At 45.4% G+C, this 18,085-nt stretch overlaps 1 protein-coding gene across 2 annotated transcripts in view; it reads right to left on the bottom strand.

The window, feature by feature from the left end:
* Positions 1 to 18,085, bottom strand: part of LOC140200386 (semaphorin-4C-like) — a 79,262-nt gene that overhangs the window by 26,732 nt on the left and 34,445 nt on the right. For both annotated transcript variants that reach the window (XR_011886613.1, XM_072263646.1), the window contains exons 4-6: positions 13,099 to 13,197; positions 7,705 to 7,816; positions 4,314 to 4,433 (exon numbers count right to left, since the gene is read on the bottom strand). Coding sequence is in view for 1 of the 2 variants with exons in the window: in XM_072263646.1 (XP_072119747.1) it covers positions 4,314 to 4,433; positions 7,705 to 7,816; positions 13,099 to 13,197 (331 nt within the window). In the remaining variant the exon portion in view is untranslated. The remainder of the gene's footprint in view (positions 1 to 4,313; positions 4,434 to 7,704; positions 7,817 to 13,098; positions 13,198 to 18,085) is intronic.

Here is an 18,085-nt window from a genome sequence, read left to right as displayed (position 1 = left end):
AGGCTAATCCAGTAATTTAACCATTTTGCTATCAATGTACACTGACTTTACATGAGATTTTTCACTACCAAAAAAAAATCACTGATTGGTATGTAAATTGCCTCACTTTGCTGATTCTGGTGAGGTCAAAGCAGGTGTGATGCATGTGACAAAAGAACCAGTTATCAGAAGATTGATGCCGATAAGAGGACAATGGGGAACATGCAAGGTGCTAATAAGAGAGAGACGAGGGAGATTACCGAAAGGAGACACGGTTCCGAGTATTGTCAGAGACCGGTAGCTTTGAACCCTGAACTGTTTGAAGTTTGATGGACAGGCGATACCCCAGCAGGGGGATAAAAAGGGACAAGTTCACTAAGGCAACAGACACATGACACCACAAGGTAAAGAGACCCTGGAAGTGGCGTGTCCCCACAAGTTGCTGAGAGTTTTGGAGGTCTGGTCGCAGGACCAGCCATAGACACACAGGGTGGAAAGATACGGTCGGGCGGGAACCTGGTGTGTGTGTCCGCCCTTGCCTGGGTGCCAGGTTCACCGCAGAAGAACGATCGTATCTGGAACGGAGGGGTCACAGTCGCTGACCTCAGAAGACATTACAAAGGACTCGCCCAAAAGCTAACTGCGAGGAATATTGAAGGTCTGTGTGGAATCCATTTTGAATATTCATTCGCTTTCGCTCTCTCTCTTCTCCCCGCCCCAACGGCACAACAGCGATTACTGTGAACTGAACTGAACTGAACTTTGCGTCACTTGAAACTGGTCATTTACTCCTAGACTGCGATAGATCTCGATTGATCCTATTATCCTAGTTCTATGTACATGTGTGTTTTATCATTGCTAAACTGTTGCATTTATATCCTTTTGATTAGAGTACTGTGTTGCTTATTTCTTTAATAAAACTTTCTTAGTTCCAGTAATCCAGACTCCAACTAAGTGGTCCATTTCTGCTGGTTTGGCAACCCAGTTACGGGGTACGTAACATGCGTACAGGATTGGTGGAAATACTGCAGAGTGAGTGAAGGAGCTGAACATGATTACATGGGAATGCAAAGAAACCGTTCCACAGACAAGATCCCCCAGAGCAACAGCGACAGTGATGATGTTACAGTAAACTCTGACAATGCAGTAGACTCAGGACTTTGGTGATGCAAGTCTGGCAGATTTTCCAGACTATTATAATGAATGCTATTCAAGCCGTATTTAATTATTTTCTTAATGGCTTTATCATAAATGTTTGCTACTACTACTACGTCGACTTAGGCCCTGGTGGTCAGGCCAGGGCCTTGCCTTGCTGCTGGTACCACGTAGCCCAGCACTACCTGTCTCGGTCGGGTTGTCGGCGACTCAACCGACACTTCGGTTAACCAGGGAGGAGGGTGTGTAGGCACCCAGCAGGACTGAAAACAAGACCTGTCAAAGGGCGGATGAACTCCTTGTGAGTCAACGGCCACGTACTGTCCGTGTGAGGAGTGGCGTGCCACACAGTCTTCCGTTTCGCGCCTTGTAAGGCAAAAGGCAATAAATATTTGCAGTGAAGTGTAACTTACAGGGGAATGCAGAAGTAAAGCCATAGTGGGTCTTGGGTTGGGCATGGGGGGTTGTGGTAAAGGTTTGGATTCTGGGGTGTTGAAATCTGAGAGTTTGAGGGAAACCTTACTTCATGAGGTAGGTGCCAAACCATTGGGTTATCGAACAAGTCAGAGAGCAAATCAATGCAGTTTTCCTGCACTTGTAAGGCAGTGCTTCTGGGGTATAGTTATAGCAGGCAATTATTTTCATAATGAAAGAAATCTAAACACAAGTAAATTCTTACCACATGGGCGGCATGTTAGCGTAGTGGTTAGCACAATGCTTTACAGAACAGGCAGCCCAGGTTCAATTCCCGACCCGCCTGTAAGGAGTCTGTACGTTCTCCCTGTGACCGCATGGGTTTGCTCCCACAGTCCAAAGACGTACCAGTTGGTGGGCTAATTGGTCGTCGTAAACTGTCCCATGATTAGGCTAGAATTGAATTGGGGGATTTCCTGGCACCATGGCTCGAGGAGCCAGAAGGGCCTATTCTGCACTGTAGCTCAATAAAATTTTAAAGAAGTTAGAGGTGATGAAGGGTATTTTGAATCTATAGGGCTTGCTTATATATAGTGTGCTGCAACCAATGAGGAACTGAGCAGCATATCTGCTCTGTGGTTTGCAATTGAAAGTTGATCTTGGTGCGAATGAAAGAGTTAATGAAGATTTTTGGGATGTTTGCATATAATCCTACTGTCACTGGGGATTTCTCCACAGAGTGACACTCAGCAGGAACTTGAATTTGATGAAATGATCTTTCTGGGAACTGCCTACTTCCCCAAACCACTTCATATCGGCAATATTTGTTACCCCCCTCCCCCCAAACACCAGAATCCCTTTCAAAGCTCTTGCTCACAACTCTCTGAATAACCAATCTGTTGATCTCCTAATGTCACTACAGGAAGCTTTAATCTCTAAACCCTACACCAATCACTTCAACGATCCTCAAGTGTGAACCTAGCTTTTCCACCACCCATGATCCTTGGCCGATCATTGGCCTAATCCTGGGACTCAAGTTAAGATTTTTCATTCATTCCCCCAGTTCCCAGACCCAAGGCCTGGCCCAATGATTTCCTCCCTCCTCCGACACCAATGCCGGTAGCCAAATGCATTGGCCCACTGTTTCTCCCCTTAACCCAAGAGCACAGCATCAGCCTGGTCATCTCTCTCATACTCCACACCCCAAATCTAATACAAGCTGAAAATAAAGATCACTACTGCCATGGGTTCCAATTTCCTCCTCCCTGTGCCCGCCCCCCCACAACTCAGCCTCAGGCCCAAATACCTGGCATCACTTCCCTGAAGACTGAATTATGTGAAGTTCTGCTCACCGTGCTTCAGAAAAGATGTGATAGTGCTTGACAGGGTACAGAGGAGATTCACCAGGACATTGCCTGGGATTGAGCAGGTCAGCTATGAGGAGAGACTGGGGAGGCTAGGACTGTTCTCTCTGTAGCTGGGGATGTTAAGAGGGGACGAGGGTAGACTGCGTGAAACCTTTCCCTATTTCAGAGGTAGATAAAAATAGAGGATAAAATTTAAGGTAAGATGGGCAAGATTCAGTGGGGATCTGACAGGGACCTTTCTTCACCCAAAGAGTGTTGGGGACTTGGAATACATTGTGGAGAAAGAAGTGGTAGCTGAGATGCTGATAGCATTTCTGAGATGTCCAGACCAGCACCTGAGTTGTCTAGTCAAGTAAGGCATTGGACCAAGTACTAGATGATGGGATTGATGTAGATAGGTACCTTCTGATGGCATGGAGATATATGAGGGACCAATGGCATTTTTCCATGCTTTATAGCTGTATGGAAAGGAACTTGCCTAAGATTGAGCACATGATGGGATCTATGGTTGGTATCATGAAGGATCTAATGCTCCTGTAGTAATATTTTTTCCTGTTTACTGCCCCTTCTGAATATGGATGCTCCATGAGGGAGGTGCGCACCAAAATTTTCTTTACTGTTTGGATTTGCCATTTGGAAGAAAATCGAAATCAGATTTTTTTTGCCATCTCACAGTGCAGGTAATCTTTAGCTTTCAGGAAAGGAGGTCTATATGTCTCTTACTCACATCAAAGGGTGTTAACAAAAGCAGATAGGAAATGGGAAAAAGAGATATGAAACATGAGATTATCTGAAGGAGGCAACAAATTATAATATCCCAGCAGGTGAGACCCTTGCCGAGTTCTTCTAGTACGGAGTGTTTGATGGAAGGAGGAAAGAGATCCTGTACCTAATAAAGTGGTCACCGAGTGTAAGTTTGTGATCTTCTGCTGCTGTAGCGTAAACACTTCAAAGTTTGCAAATTGTGCATTCAGAGATGCACTACTACTGTTGCCTTCCTGTCAACTTCAACCCATCTCGCCATTCTCCTCTGACCTCTCATTAACAAGGCCTTTTCGCCCACAGGACTGCCACTCACTGGATGTCTTTTGTTTATCGTACCAGTCTCTGTAAACTCTATAGTATGCTGTGCGTGAAAATCCCTGGAGATCAGTAGATTCTGAGATGCTCAACACCAACTATCATTCCGTGGTCAAAGTCATTTAGATCATATTTGGTCCCCATTCTGATGTTTGATCTGAACAACAACTGAACCTCTTGACCATGTCTGCATGCTTTTATGCACTGAGTTGCTGCCACATGGCTGATTAAATATTTGCAGTAATGAGCAAGTATGCAGGTGCACCTAATAAAGTGGCCACCGAGTATGTATCTCATTAATATTTATCAAAAACTCACCTTTCAGCCAGGAATCTAATGCCTCTGTTGTGATCCGCTGGTTGAAAGGACCCATTGCCCTGGAGATAAGGAACTGAATCCCTTGGAGGTCAAAAGCCATTGCAGCATACAGGATTCCATCTGTTAATGCCAATTTGGAAAGGAAAGGGTTGGTAACCCATTTACTCCCACACAGAATTCTACAGTGCACGTACCTCTAATTAGCTTCATTACATTCCACTTTTCAATTCAACAAAGATTTGTTCTTAATCTGCAATATGAAGAGGGTAATAGGAATTGTCCTTGTCCTTTTTGATGTTCCATCAGCATCACACATAGCTCCTCATTTGAGAGGACGGACAGAAAGGTTGATTCTTTTCAGGGCTCTGTTAGTGTTGCCTTTGAGTCAGCACAAGTTCCAAGATAGTTTGGATTGTGGCTCATATTAGAAGGAAGAAAGTCTTTTCACTTTTATCTTCTTCCACTCGTGTCCAATTAACCCAAGAATGAGGATTCAGGTGCCTCAGCGGCCACTGAGTTGGGAGGAAAACCAAAACACTTTTACTACGGCTATACTGGCCAGGGGTAAAAGTAGATAGATAGATACTTTATTGATCCCAACGGAAATTACAGTGTCACAGTAGCATTGCAAGTGCACAGATATAAATATTAGAAGAGAAGTACAAAGAATAAAAATAAGTTATCACAAACAGTCTAACAGGAGGGGGTCACCACTTCCCAGGCTATAGGTTGACTCATTATAGAGCCTAGTGGCCGAGGGTAAGAATGACCTCATATAGAACACTTTGGAGCAGCGCTGTTGTCTTAGTTTATTACTAAAAGTGCTCCTCTGTTCAGCCAAGGTGGCATGCAGAGGGTGAGAAACATTGTCCAAAATTGTCAGGATTTTCTGTAGGGTCCTTTGTTCTACCACAGCCTCCAGTGCGTCCAGTTTGACACCATTAACAGACAGCCTTTCTGATCAGTTTATTGAGTCTGTTGGTGTCACCCATGTTGATGCCATTGCCCCAGCACATCACCACATAGAAGATTGTACTGGTGACAATGGACTGGTAGAACATGTGAAGGAGAGACCTGCATACTCCAAAGGGCCTCAGTCTCCTCAGGAAGTAGATACGATTCTAGCCCTTCTTGTACACAGCCTCTGTGTTGGTGCTCCACTCAAGTCTGTTATCCAGGTGCACCCCCGGGTACTTGTAGGTCTTCACCACATCCACGTTCTCCCCATCAATGAGCAATGCAGACTTATTCTTCCTAAAGTCCATGACAATCTCCTTTGTCTTTGTTCAGCTGTAAATGATTCAGCTTGCACCATTTGACAAAGTCCTCCACCAGGGCCCTGTGTTCATCCTCCTGTCCTCCCTTTAAATACCCAACTATTGCTGAGTCATTGGAGAATTTTTGCAGATAATTTTTGGTAGGTCAAATATGATGGCAGAATATAGTATTTATGGTAAGACTCTTGGCCGTGTGGAGGATCAGAGGGATCTTGGGGTCCGAGTCCATAGGACACTCAAAGCAGCTGCGCAGGTTGACTCTGTGGTTAAGAGGGCATACGGTGTATTGGCCTTCACCAATCGTGGAATTGAATTTAGGAGCCAAGAAGTAATGTTGAGGTTATAGAACCCTGGTCAGACCCCACTTGGAGTACTCTGCTCAGTTCTGGTCGCCTCACTACAGGAAGGATGTGGAAACCATAGAAAGGGTGCAGAGGAGATTTTTAAAGATGTTGCCTGGATTGGGGAGCATGCCTTATGAAAACAGGTTGAGTGAACTCGGCCTTTTCTCCTTGGAACGACGGAGCATGAGAGGTGACCTGATAGAGGTGTATAACATGATGAGAGGCATTGATCGTGTGGATAGTCAGAGGCTTTTTCCCAGGGCTGAAGTGGCTGCCACAAGAGGGCACAGGTTTAAGGTGCTAGGGAGTAGGTACAGAGGAGATGTCAGGGGTAAGTTTTCTACGCAGAGAGTGGTGAGTGCATGGAATGGGCTGCCAGCAATGGTGGTGGAGGCGGATACGATAGGGTCTTTTAAGATACTTTTGGATAGGTACATGGAGCTTAGAAAAATAGAGGGCTATAGGTAAGCCTAGTAATTTCTAAGATAGGGACATGTTCAGCACAACTTGGTGGGTTGAAGGGCCTGTATAGTGCTGTAGATTTTCTATGTTTCTATGTTAACATGATTCAGTGTTGTATATAAAGTCTGAGGTGCACAAGATAAACAGGAAGGAAGCCAATACGGTCCCCTGTGGGGCCCCAGTGCTGCTTATAGCCATGTCTGACACACAGCTCTGAAGCTGCACACACTGTGGTCTGCCAGTCAGGTAGTCTGTTACCCAGGGTACAATGGAAGTGCCAATCTGCATTGAATGGAGCTTTTCCCCCAGCTATGAGGGCTATATGGTATTGAAGGCACTTGAGAATTCAAAAACCATGATCCTCACAGTTCTGCCCTGCTTATCCAAATGGGAGTAGGCTCTGTTCAGCAGGTAGATGACAGCATCGTCGACTCCAATGTGGTCCTGGTAGGGAAATTGCAGGGGACTCACGGCTGGTCTGACCAAGGGTCAGAGGTAAAGCCAAGACCAGCCTCTCTAAGGTCTTCATGATGTGTGAGGTCAGGGCCACTGGCTAGGAGTCATTCAAGACTTTTGGATGGCCCTTAAAGTAAAAGTATCACAAATTTCTTAATGGCACAGTATCATTATAAATATTGCAGGTTTAATCCATTTAGATTTAGTGCATAACTACTTTCTCATTATACACTGGACCTACCTATATCAACATACAATCACGCCTGATGCTAACGCACATTCCCCATCACTGAACAAGTCAGGCCAGGACAGGAAGAGTCAACAGGTACACTGTCATCTTCAATATAATGGACTATATTGCTCCCTGATATGGTCAAATATATGTGCTTGAGAAACTACAAGAATCGTAAATATAAAATATTCTCTCAATTACCACTTTGAGGTGCTCATGCTGGTCTCTTACTTGTACAGCCCCAAACATGACCCCCTCTCACCCAATATCAAATCATACACCTGTGAATGGGACTGCTTCAGCCCAGAAGTGAGGGGTGGTTAAAGGGTTACATTTATCTTCCTCTTATGTAACACACTGTGGCTTCTTCACAACTGTCATAAAAGGAAGCCTGGTGGTTTGTGTTGAGGAGCACCTGTAGTATTCCACTCTGAGCTCATGCTGACTTCCACCTCTTCCCTTTACACCTTTGACAGAAAGGCCAATCTTTCTACCATAAGGCCAGCTTTAGAGACTGTCCGAAATGAACAGTGATCTGGAGATTTTTTTCATGGACAATGCTCACTCTCTTGGTCATCCTTTCTACTGTGAATAGAGATTGTAGAAACATTTGAGGTTACCCGCTACCACAGTGCTGTGCCGTGAAGCCGGGTCATATGGACACCGAGCCTTCCCGCTCTCTGTCAGTATCTCCCCATTCTTGTCTTTCAGCAGCTCGAACTTAGAGACCTCCTGGAAGAAACACATTAGACATTCCATAAGTGACATTGTTATATTCCAGGCACACTACGGTGCACAGAGCATCAAACCCTCTCTACTGCTGTTTACCTTTCACCAGTCCCCTCGTTCCCTGCTGTACACTGACCAGCCACTCCCACACTGATACGCCTGTAATAAACGCATCCCCACTGCTTAGACTGACAATGACATCCTTCGTCTTCTAGTCACGCGGCGCACGCTGTGAATTTTGTGAAAGGTCATGTGACTTTAGTGCCTGTAATCACACGTTAACCAGGTCACAAGTGAAGGAGCAGTGACCATTGTTTGCATTCTTTGACCTATGAAGCCTCAAAGAGATCGCTAATCGAGTAGATCTTCCACAGGCAAAAGTACTTCCCTCGCACAACCTACAGTAGTTCAGATACAGACCAGGACCTGATTCGGTGAGAGATTTAGGACAGATGTACCATAGTGTGGGGGATGGGGTTGTGGGAGATTGAAGGGGAAAGTGAGACTTCAGGTCATGGGGACCTGGACCTCCAGGTGGATTATCTTGAGAGGAGAAGTTAGTGATCATCAAAGACCTCTATCATCCGGGCCATGTCCTCTTCTCACTACTACCGTTGAGCACACCACAAGGTTTAGAAATAGTTATTATGCTACAACTCAGAACTATCCCCCTGAACTGGCATGGATAACTTCATTCACCACAACTCTGAACTGATTATACCAACTACAGAATCACTTTCAAGGACTCCTTACAAATCATGTTCTCAGTATTATTTTTGTTTTGCAGTTTGTCTTCTTCTGCATATTGGCTATTTGTCACTCTTTGTCTGTTTTCATAAATTCTATTTCATTGCTTTGTTGTCTTGTAAACCCTGCAAGAAAATGAATCTCAATGTGGTTTATGGTAACATATAAGTACTTTGATAATAAATTTACTTTGAACTTTGAGGAGAGGGGGGTTGCAGATCAGGAATGTAACTCTTAAGCTTTGGGGGTCCTGACTGAAAGTACCAACATAAGCAATCCTTTCTCTACAAAAATATACTGTATTCATAAAATTTGTGAATATATAACCAACTATACTTAAACATCACTATTTGCTGCAAGATTTATGCTAGGATAGCCTAACATTTTTTCTCTTATGTATATTCCGTAAGCATTAAGAACACAGTTCTTTTTACATCTTTTTACATTAGTCCTAACTGTGTATGAAATCAGGAGGAGTTTAAGCTATCGATTTTTGCACGGTGACCCTGCACTGGCCATACCAAGTTTCAGTGCACCCCGGGCCTTGGAATGCTCCAGCCCTCAGTTGCAGGCATTTCCTTGCACTGGAAGACCACTGTGTTTCAAGCAGACCAAAGCTTGTCTTGCACCATTTGCTGATCTTCCAGCAGCAATATTTGTCTCAGCATGTGTTTCCAAGAGCAGCTTGTACAACACAGAGTCCTCTGTTACACAGATGCTCAAGAGCACTGCAAACCTATCCAGACCTGCTTGGCAAGCACACACTCGAGCGAGAACTGTTTAGATTCCTAGAAAGGTACCGCACAGAAACAGGCCCTTCAGCCACCGAGTTCATGTCAAACCATTTAAACTGCCTACTCCCATCGACCTGCACCGGGACTATAGCCTTCCATACCTCTACCATCCATGTACTGATCCAAACTGCTCTTAGACATTGAAATCAAGCTTGCATGCACCACTTGTGCTGGCAATTTGTTCCACATTCTCACGGCCCTTTGAGTGAAGGAGTTACCCCTCATGTTCCCTTAAACTTTTCACCTTTCACCCTTAACCCATGACCTCTAGTAGTAGTCCCATCCAACCTCAGTGAAAAAAGCCTGCTTGTATTTACCCTATCTATACCCCTCATAATTTTGTATATCTCTATCAAATCTCTCCTCAATCTTCTACTTTCCAAGGAATAAAGTCCTAACCTATTCAATCTTTGCTTATAACTCAGATCCTCCTGTTCCAGCAACACCCTTGTAAATGTTCCCCGTACTCTTTCAACCTTATCTACACCTTTCCTGTAGGTAGGTGACCAAAACTGTACACAATACTCCAAATTAGGCCTCACCAACATCTTATACAACTTCTACATAACATCCTACCTCCTGTACACAGTACTTTGATTTATGAAGGCCAATATGCCAAAAGCTTTCTTTACAACCCTGTCTGTTTGTGATGCCACTTTCAATTAATTATTGAGCTGATTTCCCAGATCCCTTTGTTCACTGTGTAAAACCTGCCCTAGATGGTCCTACCAAAGTGTAACACCCTGCACTTTTCTGCATTAAATTCAATCTGCCATTTTTTCAGCCCAGTTTTACAGCTAGCCCAGATCCCGCTGCAAGCTGTAATAGTCTTCCTCACTATCCAATTTTGGTGTCATCTGCAAATTTGCTGATCCAATTAACCACATTATCATCCACATCGTTGATATGGATGACCAAACAATAACGGACCCAGCACCGATCCCAGTAGCACTCCACTCAGACAGGCCTCCAATCAGAGAGGCAACCATCTACTACCACTCCCTGGCTTCTCCCACAAAGCTAATGTCTAATCCAATTTACTACCTCATCTTGAATGCTGAACAACTGAACCTTCTTCACCAACCTCCCATGTGGGACCTTGTCAACTGCCTTGCTAAAGTCCATGTAGACAGCATCTACTGCCGTGCCTTCATCAACTTTCCTGTAACTTCTCTGAAAAACTCTATAAATTGGTTAGACATGACCTTCCATGCATGAACCCATACTGACTATCCTTAATTGGTCCATGTCTGTCCAATGTCTATCCAAATGGTCATATGTCCAGTCCCTTAGAATACCTTATAATAACTGTCCTACTACTGATGTCAGGCTCACTGGCCTAAAATTTCCTGGTTTATTCTTAGAGCCTTTCTTAAAAAGTGGAACAACATTGGCTACCCTCCAATCATCTGGTACCTCACCTGGCCATCTCACCAAGACCACAGTCTCCTCAAGGGTCTGAAAGAGTGGGTACTTCTCATCATCAGCCAAGCAACATCTTCATGCCTATTTGAAAACTTTGATGATGAATCAAATAACCTTCATGGTCTGATTGCAGAATCAACCAACTGGATCCAATGCCCCCTTCTTGGACAGGGCCTCCAGGATATTCTGTATACATCAGTGCCTGATAGACTTTTGGTGAGAGGTGCTGATTTGCACAAACTTTTCTATGAGAGCCACATGGTGCACCACAATCTAATTGAATGGGACATTCCATGCAGGATGGCTAGGCTCATCCTTCACGACACAATAGACAGGAAGAACTTTAGCACATGCAGTACATTACTTTGTGTACCCAAGTCTTTGCACCATTTGATACAGTCAGCGGACCACATATGGTGTATTCATTCTGGAGATCTGATCACTGCATCCTATAGACCCTTAGATAAAATGTAAGATGTTGTAGGTGAGTGCTGGTGAGCAGGAGCAGGATCCAGCCTACTGCAACACCCCTTGCAGCAACACCAAGAGCACCTAATAGTTTTCCCAATCTTAACTTTGCACTGTTTCATCTTGTCTGTATACTCCACCCAGTTCTTGCTATAGCCCTATCTTCTCCAGAATCAATTCTCAACACCCTCAGGTAATCAGACGTGGTGGTGACAGTTTCTTGCTTTCACTGTGACTGACTTTGGGATGTAGGCAATGTAGATCAGGGGTTCTCAACCTTTTCTTTATGCTATGGACACACTAAGCAATGGGTCTGTGGATCCTAGGTTGAGAACCCCTGATGTAGATGAAGCTCCTACCACCTTATTTGGTTATCAGGGATCCTCTCTGAGTCACTATAGATCAAGCTTTACAGGCTTTTGCCCTCTAGTGTGGGCCACACACAACAACACTATATTCATACAAGCGGCGTCCTGTGTGTGTTGTGGGTTGCAGGGCTCACCATGAAGGTCTAGGTCCGTCTGAACATTTCAACCAGATCCACTGAAGATTCTTTTGGAAAATTCAGACAATTCATGGTTCATGGGATTCACATCAAGTTCTCCATTTCCCTTAATGATTTACATGTTTTGACTAAAATTGAATTGTTTACCATAGAAAAACATTGCACACTCTAGTCACATCCTTGGCAGACTAGTGGCTCATAGTCAATGTGAGGTATGTTAACCTGAATATCAATCTCAGCTCCTTGGTGCTCTGTACAAAACCCATGGCAACCAGTACAGTCACCGGAGGCCTAGAGCTTCAGCTGATGTGGTACCTTGAACATCCAGTTGCAAAACAAAATTTTAACACGCATAAAGTAGCAGAATCTGCTGATTGCCAATGATGTCATTATTTCTCATGTAATGCCCTGGTTGAGATTTTTACTGCTGTACTGTAGGCATTTCATTTCAGCAGTTCTGTAAGAGCAGTTCTCTCTGCTTTCAGACTGTCTGGGTTTGAGCTGAAATAAAAGATTTTGTTGTTCAATTTAGGAAGGTACTGTCAGCCAGTCAGGATGGTGGAATTAGGAGAAGGTTCTGGAGAACGCTGGGTTGAGGCAATTTTTTTTTGGCGGGAGCTGGGAGAAGACAGGAGGGAAGATGGCTGAGGATGCCATCCCAGTTGCACAAGGTGCTTTGTGCAGATGAATGGCTTCAAGGAGGAAGGACCAATATTCCCATGGGAGACCCGTTTGTACGAGATGGATTTTGAGCGACATTCGGAAGGTGGTGTGTACTTTCACACAGACCATAGGTCCAGCGCACAAGTTAAATACAACTTCAAGATGAGCTCCGACTTATGTGCATATTGTATTTGACTGTTTAAGAATAACAGGTCCTTTTTGTTTTTTTCCCTTTCCTTTAATAACTGTTTGCTTAAGTTAACATTCTTAAATATACTTCTTTATAATGGTATGCAGTGTTTGATCTGTTATTCCTTGCTGACGGGCAATTGCGGGGGCAGTAAATCACACAGCATTCACACAAACTGGGGTTTGGGTGGGTGAGAATCCCAACCTCAGGGATTTGGCAGGACCAAAGTCAATAAACCCAAGACGAACAAAGCCTGAGAAAGGTGGCTTTATCCCAGTGGCTATAAGCAAGTCCCATTTCTAGAGACACCCAATAAAAAAGGGTTTCATTCGTGTTACGAATTGAAGATTACTGGACAGGTCTCCAACACCACTCCCCTTGTTCCCTATTTGTCAATCAGAAAACCATCAGAACTCAGCTGGTCTAACCAGCACAAGAGAAGTACACTACCATACCATATATGGGCTTAGAAACAGAAGCAAATTTCTCTTACAAGGTAGGTGCACTGTGGGTTAAAGGCGAATGTTCCACACGTGAAGACATGTGTATCATTGAGGTATTGCAGAACAAGGATGAAATTGTTGCATTCTTCCTGTAAGAAAATAGACAAAGTGATTCCAATTTCATTGATCAGGCTTTCTCACATAGGCGAAGTGCAGATATTAGGAAACTGTTGCATTGGGTAAGTTGTTGCACTGCTCTAGTCACCAAGAAACTCGGTGAGTAAAAAAAACATTTGCACCTATATTAGTGTGCAAGTCACATGCAAACTAATACTTTTTTCTCTTTGAAGAATTTCTGCCCGCTTACGGAATAAGTTATGCCCATCAGGATTCCTGTTGAAAATCTCTTTGTGATGGCTGTTATTGGCCATCATGTTTTACACATGGTGCTGTCATCAGTGTGCAAACCACGTGCTCTTAACACAATGTCTGAAATTGGATCGAACATGACCTTTGATTCTCTATGGTAAGGGAAAGAGCAAACCACACCACAGTTCAGGAATGTATGTCTGTGCTGAAATATCCATTTCATCCTTTATTTGCACATTGTGTCCATGTCCTGCCTTTTTTCAGCCAGGCGATACCAATCAAGACTGCAGCGTAGGAGTACTCAGTGTGATGGGTGTGATGTTTGGTCCCAGTGATTATTTATGTACTTATATTTATTGAGATACAGTGTGGAATAAGCCCTTCCAGTCCTCTGAGCCACGCCACCCAGCAATCCCCTGGTTTATTCCTAGCCTAATCATGGGACAAGTTACAATGACCAATTAACCTACCAACTGGTGTGTCTTTGGACTGTGGGAGGAAACTAACACACCCCAAGGAAACTGACACAGTCACGGGGAGAACGTACAAACTCCTCACAAGCAGCGGCGAGAAACGAACCCAGGTCACTGGCACCGTAAAGCGTCGTGCTAACATTGCATCATGGCAGCATTGTGTGGGGGCCCCATCATTATTGATGTATCCTCATCAATAAACTGCACCATCTAATTCTTCCCAGCCCATCCCAATTCCCACCTGTACTCACCTATCTGCTCCACCATTCCCACTGCTCCCCACCCCCACATCCCTTTGTTTTCCTTCTCTCCTGATGACCAGCATGGAGGGTCCAACAGACCCATCTCAGAAATTCATTCTCTATTCTTTGGAGTTTAGAAGAGTGAGGGATCACGTTATTGAAATGTACTAGATTCTCAGGCAGGATGACAGGGTAAATACTGAGAAAATTCCACTGATGGGCAAACTTTGAATGAAGGGACATAATTATAAGAAAAGGAGATGAACATTTAAAGTCGAGGTGTGATTCCTTGGAAGTCTCTTCCCCAGAGCATTTTGGAGGCTGGATCATTGGGGCTACTTTAAAAAGGAAGTCATTAAACTGTTGAATGTTCAGGGAAAAGGGGGCACTGGAGAACAGACACAGAAGAGGAGATAAGGCCTGGAGCAGCTCACTCTTGCTCATATTCAATGGCAGAGCATGCTTGAGGGACTGAGCGGCCTACTCTTCCCTGAGTTCTTATGCCTGTTCAGCCAACGTCTCATCAATGAGGTGACAGCTGCCCCTTCTCTGGTCAGCAGCCAGCCGTGAAGGATGGGCCAGCTTCTACTGCTTATGAATGCAGAAAGTCACAATTGTGATGTCTTGAAGCCAGCTGTCCCATAAGTGTGTTGGTGATCCTTTGATTTGGCACTTGGCCCAGACGCTGCACCCACATAGCACGCAGCCTCCCGGGTGATGAACATCTATTATCTGTCAAGTAGGGGACCGTGCACAATTTTGATTTGATGGAGATGGTTGTGAGAGTGCGGAGGAACAGCTGGAAAACTTCTGAAATGCCTGCTTTGCTGCCGCTGCTACTGTGTGGTAACTGGAATCTCCGGAGGGGAAGGCCCCGAATCCTCGGCTTTGCGTGTTTCAGCGGCCGGGGCGAGGTCGAGGGCGCTCGACAGAGGATGGCGCTTGGGAGGCTGTATCGGAGAGGCTGGTCGGATGCTTGAAGTTTTCGGACGGATGGGCTCAGTGTCGGCTGTAGTCGGCTGCTTCCAAGGCATCGGCAGTTGTCGGTGCCTTGGAGGTTTATGGCAGGAAGATTCTCCCTTTTGCCGCCTGCTATCGGGAACTTCGGAGTCGATCGACTCGGGGACTTTTGAGACTTTTTTTTACTGTGCCCATGGTTTGTTCTTCATCAAATTATGGTATTGCTTTGCACTGCTGTAACTATATGTTATAATTATGTGGTTCTGTCTGTGTTAGTCTTTGGTTTGTCCTGTTTTTTGTGATATCACTCCGGAGAAACATTGTATCATTTCTTAATGCATGTATGTATTTCTAAATGACAATAAAAGAGGATTGAGTGTTCTCATAATCTAATAGGTGATAGCTAAGTCTCCTGACAAATAAGCTTTCCTTAGCTTTTTGATTTTCTTTGCTGTGAATGAAAACAGACTCTGTGGTTTTAGAAATCATTCAATTTAAGTTAGACAGTCTAGCTTTTATGTTCAACATCCTATTCACCTGATTTATTGCTGCACAAATTAATTTTATGTTCCAAATGCACTCCCTCTCTCAAATTGTTTTCAATTTTCTTCAGTTATTTTTCCCCAGCATTTCAGCCTATCTTCATTTCTTTATTTCTCCATTTCTCTGATGATTCTTGTTGCTTTCCCTTAGATTCCCTCTTTTCCTGTTATATTTTAGTTCACAATTTCTTCAGGTCCCAAATCCTCCCGGCTGGAGAGATCAGGGTGACACAGTGATGCAGCAAATGGTGCTGCTGCTCCCTGACTCCCGCAAACCGGAATTCCCAGCTGAATATCTGGGTTTCTCCCAGGCGCTCCTGCACCCCAAAGGCAAGCAATGTTGTTAGTTATCTCTATTGTAGATGAGTGGCAGAATCTGAGGGGGTGGGTGGTTTGATGGGACCACGGGAAGAATGAAAGGAGGAATAGAGTAGGATAAGTATAAATAGGTTCTCGATGGTCAACACAGATTTGAGGTGCTGCATGATCCTAGGACTCGACCTGCTCATCCCTTTAGAACAGGTCATAAACACAAAATAATCTGCAGATGCTGGGGTCAAAGCAACACTCACAACACATTGGAGGAACTCAGCAGGTCGGGCAGCATCCGTGGAAACGATGAGTCGACGTTTCGGGCCGGAACCCTTCGTCAGGACTGTAGAGGGAAGGGGCAGAGGCCCTATAAAGAAGGTTGGGGGAGGGTGGGAAAGAGAAGGCTGGTAGGTTCCAGGTGAAAAAACACTAAGGGGAAAGATAAAGGGGTGGGGGGGAGGCAGGGAGGTGATGGGCAGGAAAGGTGAAGAAGAAATAGGGGAAAACACAATGGGTAGTAGAAGGAGGTGGGATCATAAGGGAGGTGGTAGGCAGCTGGGGGAGGGGGCAGAGTGACATAGGGGTAGAGGAAGGGAGGGGGAGGGAATTACTGGAAGTCGGAGAATTCTATGTTCATACCAAGGGGCTGGAGACTACCTAGACGGTATATGAGGTGTTGCTCCTCCAACCTGAGTTTAGCCTCATCATGGCAGTAGAGGAGGCCATGTATGGACATATCTGAATGGGAGTGGGAAGCAGAGTTGAAGTGGGTGGCTACTGGGAGATCCTGTCTGTTTTGGCGGATGGAGCGGTGGTGCTCAACGAAGTGGTCCCCCAATCTGCGTCCGGTTTCACCGATGTAGAGGAGGCCGCACCGGGAGCACCGGATGCAATAGATGACCCCAACAGACTCACAAGTGAAGTGTTGCCTCACTTTGAAGTACTGTTTGGGGCCCTGAATGGTGGCAAGAGAGGAGGTGTAGGGACAGGTGTAGCACTTATGCTTACAGGGATAAGTGCTGGGTGGGAGGTTCATGGGGAGGGACGTGTGGACCAGGAGGGACCAATCCCTGCGGAAAGCAGAGAGGGGTGGAGAGGGGAAGATGTGCTTAGTGGTGGGGTCCTGTTGAAGGTGGTGGAAGTTGCCGAGGATAATGTGTTGGATCCGGAGGCTGGTGGTGTGGACTTCGGTACATTGACGACTACATTGATGCTGCTTCCTGCACCCATGCTGAGCTCGTCAATTTCATCGACTTTACTTCAAACTCCCACCCAGCCCTCAAATTCACTTGGTCTATCTCGGACACTTCTCTCCCCTTTTTCGATCTCTCAGTCTCCATCTCTGGAGACAGACTGTCCACTGACATCTTCTACAAGCCCACTGACTCTCATAACTACCTCAACTATACCTCTTCCCACTCCGCCACATGCAAACATGCCATTCCCTATTCCCAGTTCCTCCATCTCCGCCGCATCTGCTCCGAGGATGAGGTTTTCCATTCCAGAACATCTCAAATGTCCTCTTTCTTTAAGGATCGTGGTTTCCCTTCTGCTGTCATCAATGATACCCTCACCCGCATCTCCTCCATTTCCCGCACTTCGGCTCTCACCCCATCCTCCCGCCACCACAACAGGGCCAGAGTTCCCCTTGTCCTCACCTACCACCCCACTCCCGGTGCAGCCTCCTCTACATTGGTGAAACCTGACGCAGATTGGGGGACTGCTTCATTGAGCACCTCCGCTCTGTCCACCAAAACAGACAGGATCTCCCAGAAGCCACCCACTTCAACTCTGCTTCCCACTCCCATTCAGGTATGTCCATACATGGCCTCCTCTACTGCCATGATGAGGCTAAACTCAGGTTGGAGGAGCAACACCTCATACACTGTCTAGGTAGTCTCCAGCCCCTTGGTATGAACACAGAATTCTCCAACTTCCAATTCACCTCCCCCTCCCTTCCCCTATCCCTATCCCTATGCCACTCTGCCCCCTCCCCCAGCTGCCTACCACCTCCCTCATGGTCCCGCCTCCTTCTACTACCCATTGTGTTTTCCCCTATTCTTTCTTCACCTTTCCTGCCTATCACCTCCCTGCCTCCCTCCCCCCCACCCCTTTATCTTTCCCCTTACTGGTTTTTCA

This window comes from Mobula birostris, chromosome 7 (assembly GCF_030028105.1).
Source record: "Mobula birostris isolate sMobBir1 chromosome 7, sMobBir1.hap1, whole genome shotgun sequence".
NCBI lineage: Eukaryota > Metazoa > Chordata > Chondrichthyes > Myliobatiformes > Myliobatidae > Mobula > Mobula birostris.
The sequence above is the reverse complement of the archived record's forward strand: the minus strand, read 5'-3'. Positions and strand labels throughout refer to the sequence as shown.